Here is a 23,261-nt window from a genome sequence, read left to right on the forward strand (position 1 = left end):
AGAGGCGAATGCCCTCTAAAACCTTGAATAACCATTACTTAACTGCATCTTTATGCTCCTTGAACCAGGTTAGAATTGCAGTTAGCATATTCTAATCAAGATTGTAGTCCGGTAAGAACGTGAAAGTGCTTATAAATAAAATTAGTTATATGAAAATAAAATAAAAAATAAAAACTATCATTAATCAAATTATACAAATTTTTATATCAAACTTTTATTAAATAATATCAGTTCAATCACAATATAACATATTAATCTATCGATTAATGACAATAACAATAACAAAACAATATGAGAATTAACAATTATTAAAATTTATAAATTATTATTATTGCTATTACTTTGTTTTTTCATCACTATGCATATTAATGTTTGTGATGAAACACGTGTTTGTAGATGGGAACATATACTGGGTATGGCTTGTTAACAGGGATGGGAAACTTTTTATCGACATAGATAGGATATGGCTTTTCCACAATGAAAGGCACCTGAAATTAATCAATAACAAATTTTAATTATTGACACTCTTTTTCTTAAAGCAAATAATAAATTTCAATTATGAAAATAACTTTACCTTCTTTTCGACAAGATAAGGCTCAGGTTTTTCCACGGGAACTTCGACGTGTTTGACTACTTCGACAGGATAGGGGTGAGGAATTTGTATTGGTACTTGATATGGCTGTGGAATTGGAATTTTTATTTCTTGGGGAACCTTGATTGGTACTGGATGTGGTATTGGTATTTCTGCAATGTTGCAAATAATAAAATTATTAGAATTTTTTCTTTTGTATTCTGTCGTTCTATTTTTCATTTTGAATGGAGGGATATTAATTATATCATCAATGTTGTTTTGATTTTTGTAACGACAAGAAGCTTTCTATTATAATGATTTGTTAGTACGGCATATCTTAAGTAGCATAATTTTTTATAGTACCATTGAAAATGTATATTGTACAGAGTTTTTCATATAAATCAGCATTGTAATTATTGCAATTAAATTCATTAACTCACCATATTTTTTGTATACTGGTACCTCCACTTGTTTGATTTTTTCTTCATATGTTGTATGAGTTTCTTCATAATCACTAGCTGTCGTTTGTGAAATCGCCACAAAAAGTAAAATCCAAATCTGTAAATCATGAAAATATATATTAGAATAAAAGCTCGTTTGGGGAAAACGTGTTTATGAAAAAACAAAAATTAGAAAATCCGGAAAGGTAGAAAGATAAAGTATTGTTATCTTACAGCAAAGTTCATGGTAAAGGACTTGATGAAGTGCAAAAGATAAGTGACTATTGCGATTTGAAATTCTAGCTTATATACTTCCAATCATTCCGTCACCTTTCACTGACAACTTACACTATACTTTCGCCCCCTTAAACAACGGTCTTTACAAAATGCCGGCAGTATAATCTTCTCCAAGTTCTATCAGAATTGTATGGAATAATAATTCGTGGGAGAATCAAGCAGTATGCGAACAATTTCCCATCGTTTTTTACCACAACTCAGTTGTAATTACTAAATTACTCTTAATGTTCCGGAAGTTACGACTCAAGTGCATTTGACCACTAATGAGATATCAAGATCAGACAATATTTTCAATAAGATCGTAACATGATGATTCTTCGACCAATTTTACTAATCAATTAACAATAAATACTATTTTATATAATTTCATATAGTACACTAAGAATATGAAAAAATAATTATTACCTAAGAAAAAGATTTATTTAATGAAATGAGTTGATCTTGCTAATAATATCTTTTTTCGTGTAAATAAATAAGCCATTATTAGCTTATTAATATTAAGATTATACTAATTTTCTATTTTATAATTCATTGAAATCTACATTTTATTAAATATTCGACTATAATTATATATATATATATAAAGTACATCAAAGAAACATATAATAAAGAGTTCATTATAAGTATTTTTCACAATGTCATACATAGCAGATTTATAATTTCTTATGCATGAAAACTTCATTGAATGTTGTTCAAAAAAATGGCTAAACTCAAACTTATGGCAATATTAATATTCTTTTTCCGCAAAGAATGATTAGAAAGGTAGATCTCTGATACCGTCGAAGTACAATACCCTGATCCTTTCATTCTTCCGCCACTTCCGAAAGGAAATTGGAGAGCAGTCAATGTGATTGCGGTCTTAACTTTCGCCCAAGATCTATTTCTTCTTCTCTTTCCGCCTTTTCTCAGTGACTTAAACAATATCTTTCAATTGCCATAATCTTGAAGCAAAGTTATGAAGAATATAGTTTCATAAGGAGAATATGAGTTAGATAAATTTTTAATGATTTATTGGACTGTTCGACTTTATAACTGATTTTTCATATTAGTTTTTTGTCTTATGTCATATTTTTATTAGCAAGATCTTGGATAGAAATTGTTGAAAATAATTAGAATGTCTAGATGCAAGAAAAGTAAAATCGGGCGTACACTTTGCAAATCATTATTTTTACTTATGCATCTCATTCCCCTTCAGACTTTTCAATCATATATTTATTTACTTTTTATAATTTTTTTTTGATTGCTTAATTATTTTTTGACTCTCAGATACTCAGTCAATTCATTGCTACATAAATCATTTCTTCAATTCATGAAGTCATGAATCAAAATATTTTCAAAAGAATTTAATAACTTTGTAAGCAATTTGTATATACTTTAAAAATCATTAATTCTTTTTATTATTAATGTATTATACAAGTATTAACTTAAGGTGTTCATAATGATAATAATAAAAATAAAAAATTTTAAATAACTTTCAGAAAGAAGGTACTTTCACTTGAAAAAAGCATACAAACGAAAAAAAGAACAAAACAAAGCATGATGCAAAAAAGAATAAAACAATGATAAATTCTGGGATAACAAATTTTATTTATTCATAAAAATAAAAAATCAACAACAACATAATATAACATAGAAATATATATACAAATTATCTATGCATTTTCATTTTCATTCTAACTAAGTGGCATGACTTAACAAGCTCTTAACGTCCATGGTGTGATTTAGAATGATGATGGATTGTTTTATGGACAGGGACCTTGATAGGATATGGTTTTTCAACAGGAACAGGAATATGACGTTCAATAGTGATGGGTACTGGTTTTTCGATTGGAACTGGGATGTGTTTTTCAACAGGATATGGTACTTTCTTCTCTACCGGAACTGCTACAGTTTTAATAATTTGAATAGGTACTGGTTGAGAAACTGGAACTGCAACTGGATAGGGTTGAGGAACGCTCACTGCTACCGGATGAGGAATATGAATTTTCACTGGATGTGATACTGGATAACCTGAAACAAGATTTAAAAAAATTTCATTAATATATTCTGAGATAAATCTTGCTGATTTTTTTAAGATTTACTTTTAAAGAGTTAGCTATTTTTTTTTATCTTAGTCATGAAGAAGCAAAATAGTTAATGGAGAATTCTTTTTATTTATGAAAGAAAGTTTAAATTATCTAGTATTTGATTAAATCTTACCAATTTCCTTGTACACGGGAACAGCGACGGGTTTCGTGACTTCAACATGTTCAGAAACAGGAACTGAGTGAACATGATTATCACCACTGAACCCATCTCCATGGAGTCCTTCCTGATTGCCATGATCAAAATCTTCGTGTAGTTGACTATTATCTTCATGTGAAGCGTGGTCAAAAGCCTTGTAGGTCGAGTAATCTTGATGATCTCCCCCTATGTGACCTGAAGAGGGTTCGAAGCCACCCTCATACTGATGACCATAGCTACCACTGTTGTATTCTGTGGCTTGAGCTTGTAAATTATCTGATCGTTCTATCGGTGTCTGTTGACCATAAAATGGCATTGCAAAGTGGCGGCCATATTGATCAGTAAATAAGACGGTAATTGGTGCAGCACATGTTCCTGATATAATGGAAACAATCAATACCTATAAGACAAAAGTTTTTTATTTGTAAATAATGTGAAAGTTTTTTATGTATGCATTTATGAACTACAAATTAGCTTTAAATCTCTCACCAACACTTATTTCAATTTATTACTCAATATAAAGTAATTTTATAGTACAATAAAATAATTTTTTTTAATTTTTTAAGACGTCATCATTTTTAACCAATTAATGTCATGAAATATCTTGAACAGATATGAACTAACCAGAGACAATTATTTTTAATAATTTTATAATAACCAGTATTATTGTGAGAGATTTTGCTAGCTTACAATTATTTGATTTAATTTCTCAAAAATGTGGTAATAAATTTATTTTCAAAACAGCTTTCAAATTTTACTCACAAAATCGCGAATGGTAAAATACATAATGATGAATATTAAACTTTACAGGGAAAGGTTTTACGATAACTGATACATCTTCTGAAATTTCCCGGCTTAATATACTCCTTCGCCTTTCACTAATGTTGACTATCGTTCACTCTCAGCTCAATTCAATTTGAGTGCGTTGGAGGTGCAATAGTTTTTCTCTTTTGCTTATTTTTCTCAGATATTATTGTCCAATGAGCAATCTACATATGGAGTCTAAACTATTAATGGGGAATCGTATAATTCTACAATCTCTATTAGTCAAACCATAGTTATAAGAAATTAAGGAGAAAGGAAGAATCAACTGATAAATAGATGTGCGAAATTTTGTTTTATTTGATTACATTCACATTTCTTCTGTACGTTCAACCTTCACCATGAGCCCCAAGACATTTGCTTATTTCCTTAAGAAAAAAATGCGAATTATTTATGACTATATTTTATTGCATATATTTTTACTCTACATCCACAACGTGGGTTTTATTAGAAAATTTATTAGAGATGTGTTTAGAGAGCATAACGAGTTGCTCTTATTATGATTCTCTTATTAATTGAGAATTATAACTGTCATATTAAGAATAAACATAATGGCCTTTCTTTATATCCAACTGATCATTTCCTGTTTCATATGATTATCTTCAAGCCTTAAAAGTGATTTATTAATGTATTTTAAACAAAGACAGACTATTTTTATACAAGAAAATATTATAAATGATTTTATTACATGACAAAGGTGAATGCACTTGTAAACATTAGTAGAAAAATTATGAATACTGCTAATATTCTACTAGAAGTAGAAATGAAATTTACATACAGTAACGGTTTATATAAAAATTCAACAACAACTTAGAGTCTATTGGCATACAGCATTCAAAAAATCTAAATTACAAAATATTTTATAATACATAAATCATAATGCAATTTGTCGTATACTACTTGTATGTCAAATACACAACAAAATTAATGCTATCTAGAATCATCTTGAATTGAATAAATAAGATAAAAAATTTGAGCAATAACAAAAATAATAATGAATCTTCGACTCATTTCATTAAAAATATCTGATAAATATTTAGCTACTAGTTAATTATTTAACAACTGCGTTACACTTTATGGTTGTGACGATATACGCGAGCATGACTACGACTGTGACCATGACCGTGACCATGACCATCCTTAAGTCCAGGGCCGTGTTTGTGGTAAATATGCTTATAAACAGGAATGTGAATTGGATAGGGTTTTTCAACAGGAACCGGTATATGTTTCTCAACAGCTACAGGCACGGGCTTCTCCACTGGTACAGGAATTATTCTCTCAATAGTATAAGGGACTTTCTTTTCAACTGGTACTGCTACAGTTTTTATAATCGGAATTGCTACAGGGTGTCCTATGGGAACGTGAACTGGATAGGGTTGCGGTACTGGTATAGCCATTGGATGTGGCACTGGTATAGCATATGGGTGTGCTACAGGCGTGCCTGTGGATACATTCAATATTGTAGTCAGTAAATTACTACAGAATACAGAAAGGTGGTTCATCAATATTTCAATTACCAATATTCTTGACAACAGGAACTGCTATAGATTTTGTCACTTCAATGTGCTGGCTAATTGGTACTGCTTGATCAGAATAGTGATGATGTTGGCCCCAATCGTTTTCAGAAACGAAGCTTGAATGGCTGTGTAATGACGAATCTGCATTATCAAAATTAGAGTAGTCAGAAAATCTATTGTAATGACTGAAAGAGTCAATTTTTGGTGGCGTGAATTCATGGATTTCTGAATAGCTATCTCCATCAAGATTTTTTAAGTTGTAAGTGTCATGTTCATAGGGTTCACTGAAAAAAATAAGTGAATAGTTATTTGTTGAATCAACACATATTAGAACAATTAATAAGTAGAAAGCTTACCCTTGAAAATGATTGGATACAATTTGTTCTGATCCATAACTGGCAACTACTACTGTTGTTGTAAATAAACTGCTAATGAACATCTAGAAAAATACAAGGTAACATAATACTGCAATTAAAAATAATAGTTTTAATTTTACTGAAAAGAAAGTAAATCGTTCCATCAAAAAAAGTTTATATATATATATATATGTTTTTTTATTTTTGTATTTAATAATTATTGCCATCATTAACTCGAATCAATTCGTTTTTTAGAAAAACAATTATACTGTGAATGTTTTTTTTTTCGAAACCATCAACGATTATTAATGTAACAATTGTATCTTTAATTGATTAATTCATAAATTGATTAGGGTTATTCGCTCCATTGAACTTACAAAATTCAACATTTCAAAATTGTAATAAGATATGAACAGTTTAGATGTGAAACCGCAACTTTGTAAGTTTATACTACTTATTACTACTGATCATGCTGTCGTTTTTATAGTATATGCTTTCTCCCCCTTCTCATATATGACTGGTGTCGTGAAGATCTGGGCAAACAAGTATTTTTCTGGTGTGAATTAAATTTCAGCGACATGCGATGATGTTGAATGTAGTGACATACTTCACATATGAATAGACAAAAGGAAGTAGAAAAAAGTTTTGTTTTAGAAATCTTTTTTTTCAACCATTTATATGTTTATTTGTTTATATTATTTTGATCGCAAAATCTGTAATTTTTTTTATCAATTATCTTAATGAGTTGCTTTATAACAGTAATTAACAAAAGAAACATTTAAGGTTCATCAAGAAAGCAAAAGTTACTCAAGTGAAACCGTTTATACTCTGTTTATGATTGTAATTTAAGTTGACGATCAACGAGAAATCACTACATCGATGATATTGAGAGTTGTTGAAAAAAGATCTCACAGTGAGAGTAGTTACACGATGTACAGCTCTTAAGGAAAGGAGAGCAAATAGATAAGGTGAGGCTACTATGATGAAAAAATACTCAAACAAGAAAGAAACCAAAAAATGCATCGATGAAAGTATTTGACGCAAGAAAGGTTGATCGATTAAACGATTTAATCAATACCGAAGAACTATCACTTTTAGTAGTAGAGATAAATTACTCGTATCTACAGACATTCTTGATTCATAATGCATTAGCAAATTGCGTTTTTGTATTTTTTATTACAAGCAGGAATAGTTTTTTCCATGAATACAGCTCTTTTATTTAATATTATAAAACATGAATTCGGATTTTTTATCAATATTTTATTAATTATTATAATAATGAATAAAATATCTTCAAGAATTTAACCACCACCAATTATCATTTTTTCTATTTCTAATTTTATCAAGTACTAATTATATTGATATAAATTCATTGAATCAGAATTATCCCCAAGGTTGATAAGCCACAGGTTTTGAAGCAGCAGCATGATGAACAGCATTAGCTATCGCATTTTCTTTAGCAGCCACTATATCTCGAATTTTAGCATCTTTTTCACTTTGAGAGATCTGTTTATCTACTTCTTGTTTTCGTAATTCCGCTGCTGTGTCGGAAGCATTTTTTTGAATGGCTGCAGCTGCAGCAGCTTCTCGAGCTGCAGCGACCCTCTGAGCAGCTGCGACGACGTCTTTTAAAGTAGCTAATCGCTGTTGAAGAGCTACAAGTTGCTGAGCACTTGCTCGAGCTTCTGCTTGAGCTTGAGCTGCAATAGCTTCAGATCTGTTAAATGAAACAAAAATTAGAATTTATCTTATTACCATTTTTATTATCATTTTAAAAGTTTTTTTTTTAAATAACAAAAATTAATAAATAAATTCAAATGCCATTCAAGCATAAAATGAAAAATATAACAATATTTGTATTATTAGTTAATAACGGGTTTCCTTGATTAATAATTAATAATTTATATCAATAACGAATTGTAGAAGTCAAATCCAAGTATACACGTTTTAAATAATTAATTAAATTTCAAGATTCTGTGGTTTAAATAATTAGATAAAATATTTGAAGTCACTTCGAGAATAATTAAATTAAATTCTTGAGCGATAAAAGTAATTGTGTGAAAAATTTTTAATTATCTTAAACGTAATTTCAATCTGTCATTCAACAAATTGGGTCATTTATTTTCATTTATTTTGCTATGTTGTTATTTACAATTTGACTCTCATTAGTATGTCTATTTTATGATAATTCTTTTATTTTGTATACTACCTATATTATAAAAAGAACTTTTTTGTCAAACGTCAAAGATCTATTCATAATTATCTTTTATGATGTCAAATGGTATAGATTTATTTAAGATTATTAATGAAATACAGTCCAATGAATCAGTTACCTTTGTGCTGCTTCTCTTGCAGATGCCTCTTTCGCTAAAGCAATTTTTTGTTGAATAATTGCAGCTTGTTTTGCCTCTGCAACTCGATGTTGAGCTACAAGAACGTTATGATTAGCGTCCTTTGCTTGTTGAACTGCTCGAATAACTTCTGGAGGATAAGCAATGCTGGGAGTTCCAGGTGCAGGATCCTTTAATGCCTTGAAGAATAATTTTCAAAATTTAAAAGAGAGAATCATTCATTTATTCAGGAAAAATTAAATTTTTATTACTATTTCGAAAACATAAATTCAATCTTTTTTAATAAAATAAAAATAAAATTTCTCATTAATTACATACTTGAAGTGCTACATCATGCGTTGCTTGAGCTTGAATTTGACTTAAAGCAACATCTGATGATATTTGAGCAGGCCACACTGAACCTATACCTGAAATCCATGGTGAACCAAAAACCGGAAGAACTCCAACAGTATCAAATCCTGGACCACCAAATAGTGTCACTCCTCTTTTCTCCTTTTTTGTTTTTTCAGAATCATCAGCTTTAGCTGACGCCACAGCAAAAATTACAATAATCTGTACAATAAATAGCAAAAGTTAATAATTAAATTTTTTTAATAAAACTGCAGGGAAAACTGTTGAAAGAAAATTAATAGAAAATTTGAAAATAACTAAACTTTACCCAAAGTACAAACTTCATCTTGTTTGAAGGACGATGGTTGTACTGATGTAGAACGTGTGTCAACTCAAAGTATATATACTTGTTCCCCGAAACATAGAACATCTTACGTAGTTCAAATAATAGCAAAATTAATTAAAACTATTAAATTATTGTAAAAATAGTCGTTACTTATACCAAATTATAGGTTTCTGATTTATAATGACGATTGGGTGATAGCGTGGACATCCAATCTTCGTAGAGTTGCTTGATCCATTCCCTAAGTTTGATTACATAGCGGAGACAAGATGAAATTGGAAACTTAACCAGGGGATCCGGAAATTGTTTCAGAATCAATTTTTCAATAATCATTCCTTCATACATTTCTAATAATTAAAAAAAAAATTAACAGTAAATAATTTTAACATTATGAAATGAATAATTAATTGTCTAGTAGTTATTTCGAATCAATTAAATCATGAATTTATTTTATATTTATTTAAGTTATTTAATTTTCCATAATACTTAATACTTCATAATTACTATACAATTGTATGTAATTCAACTACATCATAAATAATATTTAGAATTGTATTGATAATGTTATTAATTTAGTTTAATAGTTTATACTATTGTGATCGTTCTCTTTTTGTTGGTCTTTCCGAAGTTTTTCTTTTCTTCACGGGTTCCTCAGCTTGTTTTGGTGATGCTTCATTACTTCTATTAGAACCACTTGTTTGTGATTTCTGTCTGGGAAGTTTGTGACCAAAGGGTGTTTTCGCCATCAATTGAACAGTTTCCCTATATAATTATAATTTGTTCAGTTTAATTAAATTCATTTATATCTTAACAAACATAATACAATCTCAATCTTTTTATTTATTATAAATTATGTATTAAATTTTTTATTGAATAATTATTTCCAAGAGCATTAAATATTGCCAGTCTTTAGAATAGAGTGATATATTTGATTGAACGGATTGAAACTGTATTACGAAATATTGTCCACTTGTAACACGATCAACTAATACTCTAATTAAAATAAATAAAATTGTCTTACTCGTCTTCACCACTTGATTCTGCAAAATCATAGGATTTTACTGTTGGTGAATAGACGTACGGTTGTTTAGTTGGCTGACTCTGTTTGATTTCATGACTTCTATTGATGATTTTTACAGGTTTTTTTTCACTAATTGATACAATCTTTGATTTATACTCAGCTTCATCAATTTCTGGTACTTCTTTAACATGCGAATAATCTGGAAATTAAAAAATTTTTTAATTGCATTCAGACTTTTAATATCAATAGATTGAATCGACTGTTATCTTACCATTACTTGGAACTTCCCTTCTATAAGCATCTACAAATTCATCCGTAAAGTCATGACGATAACTCGTGTGATGAGGTAGACTTTCATCACTTCTATAATTTCCTTCTTCTGTCTCTTCTTCGTCATTTTTTTTAGTTTTTAACGCTTTTCTATAATGATTATCACTTCCATCTTGGTGTTCATAACTTTCATGAGATGATGAATAATTTTCAGGATCATGGTGTTCATAAACATGTTTTGTTGGTTGACTATTATATGTAAATGAAGATCCGTATTTTTCTGGTTTCTCTACTGGTTTTGAGTTTGATACACTTGATTGCTCAGGTGTTATTTTCGACGAGTATTTTCCAAATCCTTTGTCATAGGATGCAAAGAAAGGAGAGTTAAAATCTTTCTGTTTGTTAGCTTTGTTATTGAAAGATGTTGAAGGATTATATTCATATGACTCACTGCTGCCAAAAGAGTTTGGTTTAAATATTTTGAAACCTGTATACAAAAAATATTTTATTAAATATTTATTATTTCAGTAAGTAATTGTCTAAAAGAAAATTATTATTTAGAAAATAAAGTTACGACCTTCTTCATAAGATTCATCATTATGGTTTTCATCACTGCTTTCGTCATCCGCAACTGGACCGTTTGGTTTATCAATCACTTCAACATCACTTCTGATTCTTTCAAGTGGTTGCGAATGGTAAGAAGGTTGCTGCATGGCAGGTCCATGAAATAATAGTTGCGGTTGAGATGAGAGTGGTTGATAATTTCCACTTATTTTCTTTTGAGGATTTTGATAGCTGTGGTGTGGAGCATTTAAAGTGGTAGAATAAGCATGGAAATTTTCAACAGATGCTACTGTGCCAGGATTATTAAAACTTGTTGAGTAGATCGTCTTAGGTTCAGTGTTGAAAACTCGAACATGTTCAGAAACTTGTGGATTACTTTGAAGCTGAGGAGAATTAATCGGTTTAAAGCCCCCAGGACTTATCAAACCAGGAGAAAATGTAGGAGATACCGAGTATGATTTGATATCAGGATGAGTTTTCGAGTATTGATCAGTAAAAGTATTTCTTTGTACTGCTCTGGTATGTAATTGAGAGAAATTTGCAGTCTCAGGTTGTGTTTTTGGAGTAACTGGATAAGAAATACTTGGTGAATTGAAGTAATTCGTGGAAGGTGAGAAGAGCTTTGGATAGTCTTCATTCACCACAGGCTTTTTATAAAGAAAAGAAGCCATTGGATTATCTGATACAATTTTATATCCACTAGCATCAAATGCATTTCCGTAATATTGTTTTCGAGGAGCATACATATTTTTTAAGCCCTCATGAGAAATATGTGAATAATATGGATCAACGTTCAACATCATAGGAGTAGAACGAGTTGCATGATGATTTAGCGTACTCTCATAATGTCTATATGGACTATTTAAATCACTTCTCACACTATTTTGCCATAAAGGAAAATTAGATTTCATATAAGACACTGGTTTGTTATAAATTGGAGACACAACACGTCGATATGGTGATAATAATGCCTTAGGTGACCTTTCTGATGAATTATAACTAGTTGTCAGCTCAATTGATGATGTATTATTACTTCCTACCGCTATTTGAACTAAGAAAAATAAACTGAGTACCCTCGTGATACCCATTGTTTCCATGTTAATGATGGATTATTACTAAATATATTCGAACTGTGTTCTGATCTTTTATATTCCTTAGTCAGTAGAGCAGAACAGTGAAGTGGACTTCTCTTTTCTAAAGATGATAAAAAATAACCAAAGAAAGAGTAATTCAGATCCATAAGATTGAGATTTCCGTTTGCATTGATGCGTTACATTTCTAGTTATTTTATTGTCGTGTTTTTTATTAATTTTTTTGTAATCATATAAATAATTGAAGGCATTGAACTCCCAGATATCAGTATAAGAAAATATATATTTCTATTATTGTGAATGTATAAATAAATGGGTTTTAAATATTATCGTAACAAAAAAATAATAATCATGTTTAACAAATAATAATGCATATTAAAATTTTTTTACAAACAAAATAATAGTAATTACATATAAGTGGGTATAAATAATAACACAAATCAATTTATGTATTTATTTACATTTTACAAAATTATTCAAACATATCCTATACAAATATTCTTATAGCTTATAAATGAACTGTAATATCAGTCATAACGCCCACAACAATAATCTTAATTAGAGAATTAAACATTAGATACTTAATTTAAGTTAGTAAAAAAACTCCATTCTCACACTTTGGTAGGAGCAAGCGGATAATTTTGATTTATTTCAGATAACAACCTAATTTTTCAGCGATAGTATTGAAAATAAGACACAGGAACAGGCGGCATTGGTGGTGGTTGCCTTTGATAAATCCGACGATTTTCGTCAAAATAATATGGATAATCATTTTCATTGTAATTATTTGCAATACTCTCTGCTGCTCCTGGAGGCAACTGCTTTGCTTTCATAAGCCACCCTAAGAAATTGTGCGTGCGAGGGAGGTTGAAGTCGATGTAATCACTCTTTGACGTATGATGGTTTTTTGGAAGCTGAAAAACAGTGAAGTCAGGAGAGGAAGTAGTAAAGGTCGGATAATTATCAAATTTGTTTTCTTTTCCACGATAATCACCATTAACATTTCGAGTGTGATGAGGTCGACGATGGAAAGTCACATGGCTTGCAGAAGTTTCTAAATTATTTGGTCGTGAATTATGAGAGCTTGGACGCGAATGTGGTCGTGCTTTGGTTCGTTTTTTCTTCTTTTTCGATTTGTCAATAAATGAATTACCAGCAACAAAAGAATTAACTTCTGGTGGTGTTAAAAAATCATTGATTTTGATCTCTGATGGTCTCTGTAATAAATGAGAATCTGAAGAAGGTTTAAAGTCATTCTTGAATAGATGTTCAAGTGCTGCAACTGATAACCCAGGTCTCTTCGATCTTAGCGGATCAGCAGTACGGAATTGTGTTTCTGAATGATGAGCTTCAAGTACTTCTTTTCCATATTTGGTGTTAGCCATTGCTGCTCTAAGTTTTTCTAAATCTTTTTTCAACTTTCCATAGTCTACACCGTCAGCAAACGTCAAATTTTTAACTTTTCTATCAGTATTCCATTTATGTGTATTATAAATAGTTCTAATTGATTCTTTAAACATTTCTTCAGCATACTTTTCCAAATCAGAACTAAGTTTTGGTTTAGTAATCAAGTCCGACTGAGCAGCATGATCATGTTTATAAAATTTTCCTCCAGGTACAATTGGTACTAAGTTTAGAGATGGAGGAAGAGGTTCTTGAATTTTTCCATTGAGTATCGTTTGACTTTTGATTAACTCCATATTCGGTACAAAATTCATGGGATTATATACAAAACTATCAGCTCCTGAATGCTGTCCGGTAGCTTTCGTGCCAATATGTGTTAAAGAATCGACATAATTTTGAACGGTATTTGGCTCTACTGGTGTCGGAGTCACAACTGGCCCTGTTGCTATAAATCCTCCTGGAGTGCTTATGATTGGAATTGGTGTAGTCACAACAGCAGTAGGAAATTGAGGAATCACTTGAGCAGCAACTGGAGTTAAATTCGGATTCATAATTTCAATATTCTGCATGCCCACCACTGGTAATTGACCTTTATCATTGGCTTGAATCACATTAATAGCATGTTCATGATTACTACTTGGACTACCAGTATGATCTCGACCAGGATACGTATGTAGATTTTGATATTTTTGTTGCTCATTTGCTTGAAGTTGCTGTAGTTGCTTCCATGTATTTTCAAGAATATTATTTCCCACATTAGTATACTGTTGACCTTGAGGTTGACCATAATTAATCATGCTTACTGCAGGAACTGGTGTCGCTTGAATGAAACCAGGCACGATATGTGGTAAATAAGTTTTAATTCTCGATCCTATGTTTTCATTTTTATAAACTGGATACACGTTTGTTTGCATTTGAGGCCTCAATACTTGTGCATTAGCTTGAGGTGCAGCAGGTACATTAGTGTTTAAATTATTCACTGGTACATAATACCGATTGTTGCTGTTATGGTTGTTATTATTATTGGCATTTGAGTTTTGGGATTGATCTCCATGACCTACTGAGTAACTAGCAGATGCTATTAAATGACCGTGTGATCCAGAGAAAGTATTTTTTTTCTGGTTCTCTCCAGAATATGAAGGGACATTTCCGTGATTGTTAGTTGGAGATTGTGTGGGTATATTTTGTCCATGCATACTGTGAGGATTAATCATGATGTTATAATTCGTAGGAGAAGCAGGAGTGTGATAAATAGGTTGTACAGTTGAAGAAGGATAGAATAATTGTGGTCCGGTGACTTGAGGAGCTACTACGTGAGGTTTTGATGTTCCAGTACTTTGCATCGTCGTTAATGATTGCATCGTTGGATTAACGTAGATGGGTGTTGCTGTACTTTGAATGTATGTTTTAACGTTTGAATTATATTTACTATTACTTTGAGGAAGTAAAAGTGTTTGTATAGGAGTCTGGAATGAATTTTGGCCTACAACGATATCAGAAACTGTAGAATAAACATAACCATTTTTTATAGGAGTTGCTGGTGTCGTTTGCATCATAATCGGTGGACCACTGCTTACGAGAGGAGAAGCAGTACTCACAATTGATCCTGAGGGAACAAAGTTTGACGCCCCTGTGTTAGATACATCAAATCCTTGACTATTTCCTATTGCTGTGTTGTGGTCAAAATTAGTTACAGGGACAAGTTTAAAGTTAACAGGAACTAAAACGTCTGGTTTATCTATTTGACTTAACTCATAAGCATTGGATGGAGAAAATTCAACATTCGGACCAATTTGACTCCAAGAATTGGATTTCTCTTTTTGATTTTCTTTTTTTCCATTTCCTTTATCTCGGTATTGAGTTTCTTTAGTAGCTTCTCCAGAATTTTCTTCCTGACTTGAGTGGTCCTCCTCATTCCAATAGCTTGGTTTCCCTCGATTTCGATGCGATTTTGTTCTAACTAAATCGTCAGGGACACGATGTTCTTTGGGTAACTTCCTTGAACTATCAGAGTAAGGTTTTCTTCTACTTTTATGAAGTTTTCTCGATCGCTCTGTAATTTCGTAGTAATCTGTGTTCTCATCAGAATAATCCTCACTTCGGTCGTATCGATCTTCCGATAGATTTCTTTCATATTTATGAGCAGATTTGTAAGAAGGTGGGCTCAGTGTAGTAACTTTGAATGTCGGTTGCGGATTGTAGTTTACATTGACTTTATAATCACTTGGTTGTACTACTACTGGTTTTTGATGTTGATTTTGTTGTGCATCCACAGCTTGAGTATTCCAATTATTTTTAGCATATGCATCATAATCAGCTGCTCCATATTGATAAATATTCTGTGGTTTTTCTTGAGTGTGAATATGAGAATTTGTTTTCTTTTTCGTACTTTTCACATTTGTATGAACAGGATAATTTTCATTATTGTTATTATTATTGTCATTATTATGATTTAAATACTCTTCAATTTGTTTCATTCTTTCTTTTGTTCTATAATAACTTAATTTTTGATTGTTAAGAACACTACTTGGATGATTCTGATGATAATTATAACGATGATTATGATTGTCGTCATTATTTTCTCTATTCTTACGTAGATTTTCGTAAAAATCGTGGTAGTTTGCTACTGCTGGAATTTTTTCGTTAACTTTTAAAATCTCAAATTCTTTCTGATCATCTTGGGAGTCTAACCTTCGATTTGCATCTGGATTAGAATTATTCAGAACAAGCTTAAAATCATTGGAGAAATGTTTTTCATAATTTTCTGTAGAAAAACTTCGTTCATTTCTTGGAGGTCCAACTATCACTGGATTATGGTTAGTGTCTGATAAAATTGGAACAAATCCATTTGAATTTTCATAGTGGATGGTACTATGATTGAATTTTGATGATGGTGATAATAAAGTACGATCTATATCATGATTCGTAATTTTGGACACTGATGATAAAGCATATGAAGCAACAGCAACTTGATCGATGTCATGATTTGTCTCAGCACTTCTCACGCACGGCCAGTAAAGTAATAACAGGATTATCTGAAAAATTGTAGTCAAGCGTAAAGAATGATTCTTTTATGATCAAGCATATACACACTTAATCTTAAAACAGTGTAGTGTATCTAATGGATTAGAAATTGTTGAACGAGAAAAAATTTTGTACTTAAATAAAAGGGAACAAACCCAAAAATTTAAGAGATTCAATCAAACGAAAGTTAATATAAGGGGATGACCTAGAAAAGAAAAACTAAGTGGAAAAGTAAAAAAGTAACAAGTGGAACATTCGTATGTGCACGAATAAGATCTAAATGCTCACGAGACCAAAACTACGTAGACTTTCTTACGCATTTCAAATTAACCTTAGATAGTGATTGACAAATATTATACGAGTCTATATAAATTTAAAACTGATCTCTTTTCTAGAGTTTTCATTGATGTTCTATTCTTATATATAATATAAAAAATAAAGACAATTCCTAATTTTCAAAAGATATTGTTTTTAAATAAGTAGAAATTTTATGTTCAATTAGAAACTTTTGAAACATTTCAATTATTAATCAGATGAAATTTTCTCAGATTGTTAGAAATCAATCCTGAATGTATAAGTAACGCATCAAGAAGATATATTTTAACTGCTTTCAGAATATTTTATGTAGTTTATCAAAATTATTCTAACAACTAGAAGAATGGGAAAAGCTTTTGAACAATAAAATAAGAATTTATTAATACTCCTGGATGATTTTTTATCCCTCTATTTTACTAAAATGTGATATTCCAATATTATAAACAGTTTTAAAGATTTTATTAATTTTGGAGGGAAACAAAAAATGCAATTCTTGTCATTTTAATTCAGGAATCCAAATGACATAAAAAAATATTTTTTATTATTGTAAGTAAAATTTTACTCGTTTTTCCATTAATCTTGAAATATGTTCGATAGAAATTCAGTTGTTTAGAAAAAGATCAAATATTGTTGTTTATTTCCACTAGCAGACTGAGCAATTGGTGATAAGCTTTAATATAAATTTCACTTGACAACACTTTTGATAGTTTACCAATTCGAAATATTTACTTACATAATATAACATCATTCTAGACACCGTAATACTGGCCGGTGAGCCTAGGTTTAATTATAATTGTTTAAACAGACTTCACAAAACTTGTGATATACATGCCAAAATAATTCTAAGAAACGAAAGACGATCCTTCGAGATTCACTCCGTCGCGAGAACTGAGCCACATAGTAAATGCGCGATTTTCTTTATACACTCCGGCAACCAAGTGAAAAATATCGTTCTAAATATTATCGTATAGTCCTTTACTAAAGATACTTTCATTCAAGACACGCGACTGCTGTTGGAAAAGTCTTGTCCGTAATATGAGAAGGATGTTCAGATTCCTGCTATTATGAAAATCACCTACCAGAACCCCTGACGTCCGATAGAAAACTACTCTCGCAGTTGCCCAATGAATTTCACTTTATCGTTAACTTTAAGCACTATATGAAATCCCGCAATATCCAATACAAAAATCCAATAACTTAGTAAGATCTTTTTTTTATTTAATAACTCTCGATTTAAAACCGCAAAATACTATAGCTAGTGATTTTGAACCTGAGCAAAGTCTAGTTTGATCATCAATCGATTTAGTTTGGAAAAAAATCTGTTGCAGATAGAAATTATTGATTTTCTTTGAAATAAAATAGACAAAAGGCTGGAAATGAGAAGAAGAGCATTCTCTTTAATAATATTAAATTATAAAAGCTGACTAGATCATTAACTTGACTGATTGTTGTTCATGATTAAAATAAGGAAACTATAAAAAAACCGCGGTCTATAAATCAATAATTAATTTAATAGATTAGAGAAATAATTATTTGCAATAAAAAAATTAAACTTTGAAAATAGTTTTAGCTACCACTTGACAAGAAATACGTAATTGATGGTCATTACTTTCGCAATGTAATAGGAATCTATTCGCTCTAAAACACACAGATATTCGTATATTCGAATTATAAACTACTCGGAGACGAGCCGTGCGATGCATCTACAGAGGGAGAATTGCGTACGAGAATTTATCACTGCGAACGCGTGCTGCTTGCTTGAGTATACTTACATTTAATGCATTGTTCCTAATTGCTCTAAGCATCGTTGAATTTTGCGATAGTATCGAGATTCACTTGTGAAAACATGAAATTCTTCCACAGCTGTTATTAACATTGCTTCAGAGTATATTTTAATTACTTCAGTAATTTATATTTCATTGACTTTGTCATTCAATGAACAATGAAATAATGGATTTGGAATATAACTATTGTTTAATGTACTTTTCTACATGTTTATTTATGTTGACATAAAGAATTAAAATTCTTGCTAGAAGAATATTGAGAAATAAAAAGGTACAAAAGAAATATGAATAAATTAGATAATGTAACTATTAAATAGCATAGAAAGCTGCGATGAATTAATTTATATTTTATGACAATAATATAAATTGTTTTTGAATATATAAAATTTAAAAACAATTTATGATACAAATTTTAATATTAAAAAATTCAGGAAATTTTTGTGCAACAGCTTTATTTATTAAAATACAAAACATAAAAAATTCAACATAATTAAAAAGAATAATAAAAAAATTACATTCTATGATATAAAGGTACCTTTCTGAAGTGTCGAGATTTGGTGCTTATTAATCTAAAATTTTCAAGTAATTTTAAATGTACATTTTTAACTATCTAAAGAAATATAAATCATTATCAGAAAAATACATAAAGAGAAAAGGTATCTCAGTTTTATTTGTTTATATTGCACATCTCCCATGATAATTAAATATTATAATAAAAGTGATATCAAACAATTTATTCAAGCTCATACTATTGTTTGGATATTTACGTAAAATTGTTACTCCAATGGCACTTGAATTTTTCCTGCCAGTTCCTGGTTGAAGAAAAAATTTAATTACTCCTGAGATGGTTCCTTGTAATCTGACGATGGCTGATCTTCGATGATCTGTACACTTTTCACCTTCGGTTTTAGTTTTGGTTTCAAACCAGGATATTTAAATCTTGTTGGATTATCTGAACTAAATTGATTTTCTGTGCTCGTTAAAGTGTCATAACTTGTCTTCTGGCTATTATACTGGACAGTTTCATACTCAAGTGGAAGATTAGCAATACTTTGAATATTTAAATTCCTGTTGTGATTACTATTAGCATTATTATTCTTAGCACTTGGAGAGAATCGTTTCAAAGCTTGCGTGAGATAAGTTAAATCCTCAATTGGACTAAATTTCGATTGATCGTCTTGATTGTAATTTACATTTTGGCCTGCAGCCTTTCCGACGTACTGAGTGAGATATTGTTGAAGCAATGCTTTTAAATTAATATTTGGTGTAGGTTGAGGAGTAACTGGACGTGCTCCATCCAGTCTCAGGATAATTACAGGTACCAACGAGTCACCAGCTTGAATGAATGTTGGAGTAGCATGAAGAATAGATGAAGGGTCTTTGATATACTGTGAAATAGAAGGATTATAATTTAATAGACTTTCATAGTTCTTCTCAATAAATGATTCAGTATTTCCATTGGCTTGTTTATTTTTTTGACTATTCAATACTTTTGTTAGATATTTTTGAGCTTGTGGTGAATATTTAGAAAGAGTTTCTGGAGTTAGTTGAGTTTTTTGAGCAAATGTATTTGGTGTTGGTGTAGTTTCAGCTTGAGTAACTGGTGGAAAAGTGTACTCAGGATTAGGACTATTAACAGAATATTTAGGTACAGATAAACGATTTTCTTGAAATCTGTTCGGTCCTTTAACATTATCTCTTTGTCTAAACCCATAATTAGCTTGATAAGATAAATCAAAAGCTGAAGATTGAGAATTGCCTCCTGGACGAGCAGAAAATGTTCCTTGATCCATAGGAAATTGTGCTGGTTTTTGTGAGTAAATATTCTGTTTCTGATCAATAGGATATCTTGTATTTTTATTATCCTGATACGCAGTATTTTTAAATCCTGAAGTTGGTCGATAATTTTCAGCAGGATAACGGAGATTTGGCGAATTAGATGGATTTGAAGAGCTTTGGAATGTAGATTGGTGATTAATTTTAGTCTGTTGTGGTCCTGAATATTGACTGTACGAATTTATGTATGAAGTAGCAGGAGGGTTTGCAATCCTTCCATCAGGATACTTCCAAACGATCTTATTCTCATATTTAATGCCATTTTCTACTGTGTAACGAGGAATATTAAATAATGATGGGTCATCAGATAGAGGGTTAGGTGTTGTAAGGGTCTCAAAAGACGATCCGGGTGGATTTAATCCTGCCACATATTCACTATTATATGTTGGTGTGGTTGAGTAGTCTGAATATTGATTCGAATAGACAGAATTTACAGTCGTGAAATCATTTTGGTTTTGATTATTAAAGTCTGGTCTTACTGTTGTGTAAGCTATGTTTGATTTTATTGTCGTTGTGTATCTCTGAGAATAATCTGAAGGTGTATATTTGCGTAGTTTCGTTCGTTGACCAAATATTGGTTGATTTCGTGGAAAAGGAGCTGTCCACGGTTGAGCAACCGGCTGATTTACTACATTCATTTGGGGCTTTGATGGATATAATTGATGATTAGCACCATTGGCAGATTTTTCTGTAACTGGTTTTTCAGTTTCTATTATCGTTTGTGGTTCGAATGGACTTATTGATTCTTCAATAGTGACTGTGTTTCCTGTTTGACTCCCAGGGAAAAAATATTTATACTTTCCATCAAATAAACTATTTTGTAAGTATCCATTTCCTAAACTCCCTTCAATTGTACGTTTGGATTTTTCTTGTGGTGATGTATTGTTTTCCAAACTTCCTACATCTATGGCAATTATAGGAGGGAGAATAAATAACTCCTTGTCACTTGAATCCTCCTCATCTGCATATTCGTCTCGATGGTTGGGTATTGATTTTTTCTCTGAACCTTCAGATTCCTGGTCAACTGATAATGATTCTTCGCTTTTGGCGAGAGCTGTTACAATAAGCAGAAGCTGAAAAAACAAATATTATTATTAAAATGTGGTTGCCTTGACACATCAAATGATTAATTTATTTATTTATTTCATATAAAAAATAGTGAAATATAACTTTAATAGTCGTGTTATTTAATTAAAAGTATTTCGATGACTCTTTGATCTTTAATGAAGCAATTTTTCCATTCATAATAGGATGTTTATTTTTTATCAGTACTAATTAAAAATATTAATTGTTACTTTATAAATATGCATTTATCACATTTTCGAAAGTATATTAGCAAATTAATTTTTTTGATTAATTCTGGTCTATAGTAAAAAATACTTCTGATTAATTTCAAGTCTACTTTATTACTATTAAGAATCTATAAATCATACGTTTTTAAAATATAGAAAAGAGTGATCATGGTCAAGTAAGGTCAAGTAAAACAGGAAAATCAAGGTAGCCTTGTTATAATGATGAAACATTCACTCAGACACCAGTTTTCGAGATCATTGAACATTTATCTGGAGAATTCATATCAAGATGTTACTTTCACCGGTACTTCTTTCTATTTATGTTTCTCTTTTTTTCTTAACCTGATCTTTTAATAAATTCTTTTCAAAGAAAACGCTCTAAAAATATTATCAAAACCTCAACTACACAATTGGATAAAATCATTATTATTTTAGAAATTTTGTATATATTGGGTTTTCACCGCTTTCTTTCATCAGTAGATGAAAGAAATGAAAAATGAAACAATACATCCCTATAATTTTAAACTTAAAAGCTTATGAACATCCATAAACAACTAAGCTACATAAAAAAATAAAATTTATATTTTTCAAGTAAGTAAACACACCAAAAAATTCACATCTCGTTGATCAAACCATAAAGTGATTTTTTTAACTTTCACTAGATCTCATAAGAGCATCTGCCACCTTTAACGTGTCGACAAAGTAATCTTGCGTGATTGGAAAATCGGAAACACTTTCTCTGTAATTACAATTATCGATTCACGGAAACAATTCGTGAACTAATTTTTATAATAAAGAATCAATAAAACTCGATAACCTGATTATAGCACAATAAGACATTTCATTTGATAATGTGATTTTGATAAAAGATACACAATGTAGATCACTAGAAAAAATGGGTTTGTGTAATAAATTACTCTCTTGAACTAATTTTTTTTTTAATTGTCTCCGTCACAAAGATTGAAAAGTATAAAATTATTTCTATTATCTCATTAACGAGTGAAGAGAAGTGTAATAAGTACTTACATATATCCAAGTGGATTTCATCTTAATGCCTATCAGATGTTCACAATGTCTTCGATACTTTTAATGTCTTTCGTTTCGATGAACAGGTCGAGTGAGTTTGGTACTGATGAAGTCGAGGCCACAGCATCCCACCTTATATGCCCTCGCTCTCCGTGCGAGTAGGACATCACATTATAGTTTCTCTTCTGTAAGAAAAACATATATGCCATCCACTACTGAACCAGGAAGATACGCACCAATAGCGTAGCTTCTTCTTTCCAACCACGTGGACAGGTTTTAGTGGATTGACTAAATTCTTTTTTAAATATCCAATTATTGCCATAGCAATGATATATTAACATTACCACTAAGTGTATTTAATGTTTATTTTAAAGGAATGACTTG

General features: G+C 30.7%; 6 protein-coding genes across 6 annotated transcripts; all 6 read right to left on the reverse strand.

Moving 5' to 3' along the window:
• Nucleotides 1–365: 365 nt before the first annotated feature.
• On the reverse strand, nucleotides 366–1,269 carry LOC118074472 (mantle protein-like). The gene is made up of 4 exons (XM_035095688.1): nucleotides 1,246–1,269; nucleotides 1,012–1,129; nucleotides 575–744; nucleotides 366–488 (listed from the first exon to the last, which is right to left on the reverse strand). The coding sequence occupies exons 1-4, from the start codon at nucleotides 1,255–1,257 to the stop codon at nucleotides 366–368; spliced, it is 423 nt and encodes a 140-aa protein (XP_034951579.1). The 5' UTR covers nucleotides 1,258–1,269.
• Nucleotides 1,270–3,010: 1,741 nt separating this feature from the next.
• LOC118074442 (uncharacterized) lies at nucleotides 3,011–4,352 on the reverse strand. The gene is made up of 3 exons (XM_035095652.1): nucleotides 4,294–4,352; nucleotides 3,508–3,931; nucleotides 3,011–3,318 (listed from the first exon to the last, which is right to left on the reverse strand). The coding sequence occupies exons 1-3, from the start codon at nucleotides 4,315–4,317 to the stop codon at nucleotides 3,011–3,013; spliced, it is 756 nt and encodes a 251-aa protein (XP_034951543.1). The 5' UTR covers nucleotides 4,318–4,352.
• A 1,068-nt stretch (nucleotides 4,353–5,420) lies between these two features.
• Nucleotides 5,421–6,309, reverse strand: LOC118074445 (uncharacterized). Its single transcript, XM_035095656.1, has 3 exons — nucleotides 6,227–6,309; nucleotides 5,871–6,154; nucleotides 5,421–5,794 (listed from the first exon to the last, which is right to left on the reverse strand). The coding sequence occupies exons 1-3, from the start codon at nucleotides 6,307–6,309 to the stop codon at nucleotides 5,421–5,423; spliced, it is 741 nt and encodes a 246-aa protein (XP_034951547.1).
• A 1,228-nt stretch (nucleotides 6,310–7,537) lies between these two features.
• On the reverse strand, nucleotides 7,538–9,266 carry LOC118074471 (tol-Pal system protein TolA-like). Its single transcript, XM_035095687.1, has 4 exons — nucleotides 9,236–9,266; nucleotides 8,896–9,129; nucleotides 8,560–8,756; nucleotides 7,538–7,943 (listed from the first exon to the last, which is right to left on the reverse strand). The coding sequence occupies exons 1-4, from the start codon at nucleotides 9,251–9,253 to the stop codon at nucleotides 7,610–7,612; spliced, it is 783 nt and encodes a 260-aa protein (XP_034951578.1). The 5' UTR covers nucleotides 9,254–9,266; the 3' UTR covers nucleotides 7,538–7,609.
• Nucleotides 9,267–12,743: 3,477 nt separating this feature from the next.
• On the reverse strand, nucleotides 12,744–18,744 carry LOC118074446 (transcription factor mef2A-like). The gene is made up of 3 exons (XM_035095657.1): nucleotides 18,712–18,744; nucleotides 16,194–16,635; nucleotides 12,744–15,950 (listed from the first exon to the last, which is right to left on the reverse strand). Exons 1-3 carry the CDS (start codon nucleotides 18,742–18,744, stop codon nucleotides 12,868–12,870), a joined length of 3,558 nt encoding a protein of 1,185 aa, XP_034951548.1. The 3' UTR covers nucleotides 12,744–12,867.
• A 647-nt stretch (nucleotides 18,745–19,391) lies between these two features.
• On the reverse strand, nucleotides 19,392–22,979 carry LOC118074467 (uncharacterized). The gene is made up of 2 exons (XM_035095681.1): nucleotides 22,878–22,979; nucleotides 19,392–21,632 (listed from the first exon to the last, which is right to left on the reverse strand). The coding sequence occupies exons 1-2, from the start codon at nucleotides 22,896–22,898 to the stop codon at nucleotides 19,557–19,559; spliced, it is 2,097 nt and encodes a 698-aa protein (XP_034951572.1). The 5' UTR covers nucleotides 22,899–22,979; the 3' UTR covers nucleotides 19,392–19,556.
• Between the last annotated feature and the right edge of the window lie 282 nt (nucleotides 22,980–23,261).

Source organism: Chelonus insularis, unplaced genomic scaffold (genome assembly GCF_013357705.1).
Source record: "Chelonus insularis isolate UGA/USDA-ARS -01 unplaced genomic scaffold, ASM1335770v1 contig_135_pilon, whole genome shotgun sequence".
Taxonomy (NCBI): Eukaryota; Metazoa; Arthropoda; class Insecta; order Hymenoptera; family Braconidae; genus Chelonus; species Chelonus insularis.

Coding starts and splice junctions, on each gene's coding strand:
- LOC118074472 (XM_035095688.1), bottom strand. Junction 745..1,011: donor ACCAGTATACAAAAAATATG/GTGAGTTAATGA, acceptor GCAACATTGCAG/AAATACCAATACCACATCCA. Junction 489..574: donor CTTATCTTGTCGAAAAGAAG/GTAAAGTTATTT, acceptor GATTAATTTCAG/GTGCCTTTCATTGTGGAAAA.
- LOC118074442 (XM_035095652.1), bottom strand. CDS start 4,317: ATGTATTTTACCATTCGCGATTTT. Junction 3,932..4,293: donor ATTTTACCATTCGCGATTTT/GTGAGTAAAATT, acceptor TTTGTCTTATAG/GTATTGATTGTTTCCATTAT. Junction 3,319..3,507: donor TCCCGTGTACAAGGAAATTG/GTAAGATTTAAT, acceptor ATCTTGTTTCAG/GTTATCCAGTATCACATCCA.
- LOC118074445 (XM_035095656.1), bottom strand. CDS start 6,309: ATGTTCATTAGCAGTTTATTTACAACAACAGTAGTAGTTGCCAGTTAT. Junction 6,155..6,226: donor GTATCCAATCATTTTCAAGG/GTAAGCTTTCTA, acceptor TATTTTTTTCAG/TGAACCCTATGAACATGACA. Junction 5,795..5,870: donor TCCTGTTGTCAAGAATATTG/GTAATTGAAATA, acceptor ATGTATCCACAG/GCACGCCTGTAGCACACCCA.
- LOC118074471 (XM_035095687.1), bottom strand. Junction 8,757..8,895: donor CGCATGATGTAGCACTTCAA/GTATGTAATTAA, acceptor TTATTCTTCAAG/GCATTAAAGGATCCTGCACC. Junction 7,944..8,559: donor GCAAGAGAAGCAGCACAAAG/GTAACTGATTCA, acceptor TTCATTTAACAG/ATCTGAAGCTATTGCAGCTC.
- LOC118074446 (XM_035095657.1), bottom strand. CDS start 18,744: ATGCTTAGAGCAATTAGGAACAATGCATTAAAT. Junction 16,636..18,711: donor TTAGGAACAATGCATTAAAT/GTAAGTATACTC, acceptor ACAATTTTTCAG/ATAATCCTGTTATTACTTTA. Junction 15,951..16,193: donor CGATTTTTACGAAAATCTAC/GTAAGAATAGAG, acceptor TTCACACTCAAG/AAAAACCACAGAATATTTAT.
- LOC118074467 (XM_035095681.1), bottom strand. CDS start 22,898: ATGAAATCCACTTGGATATAT. Junction 21,633..22,877: donor TGAAATCCACTTGGATATAT/GTAAGTACTTAT, acceptor TTGTTTTTTCAG/CTTCTGCTTATTGTAACAGC.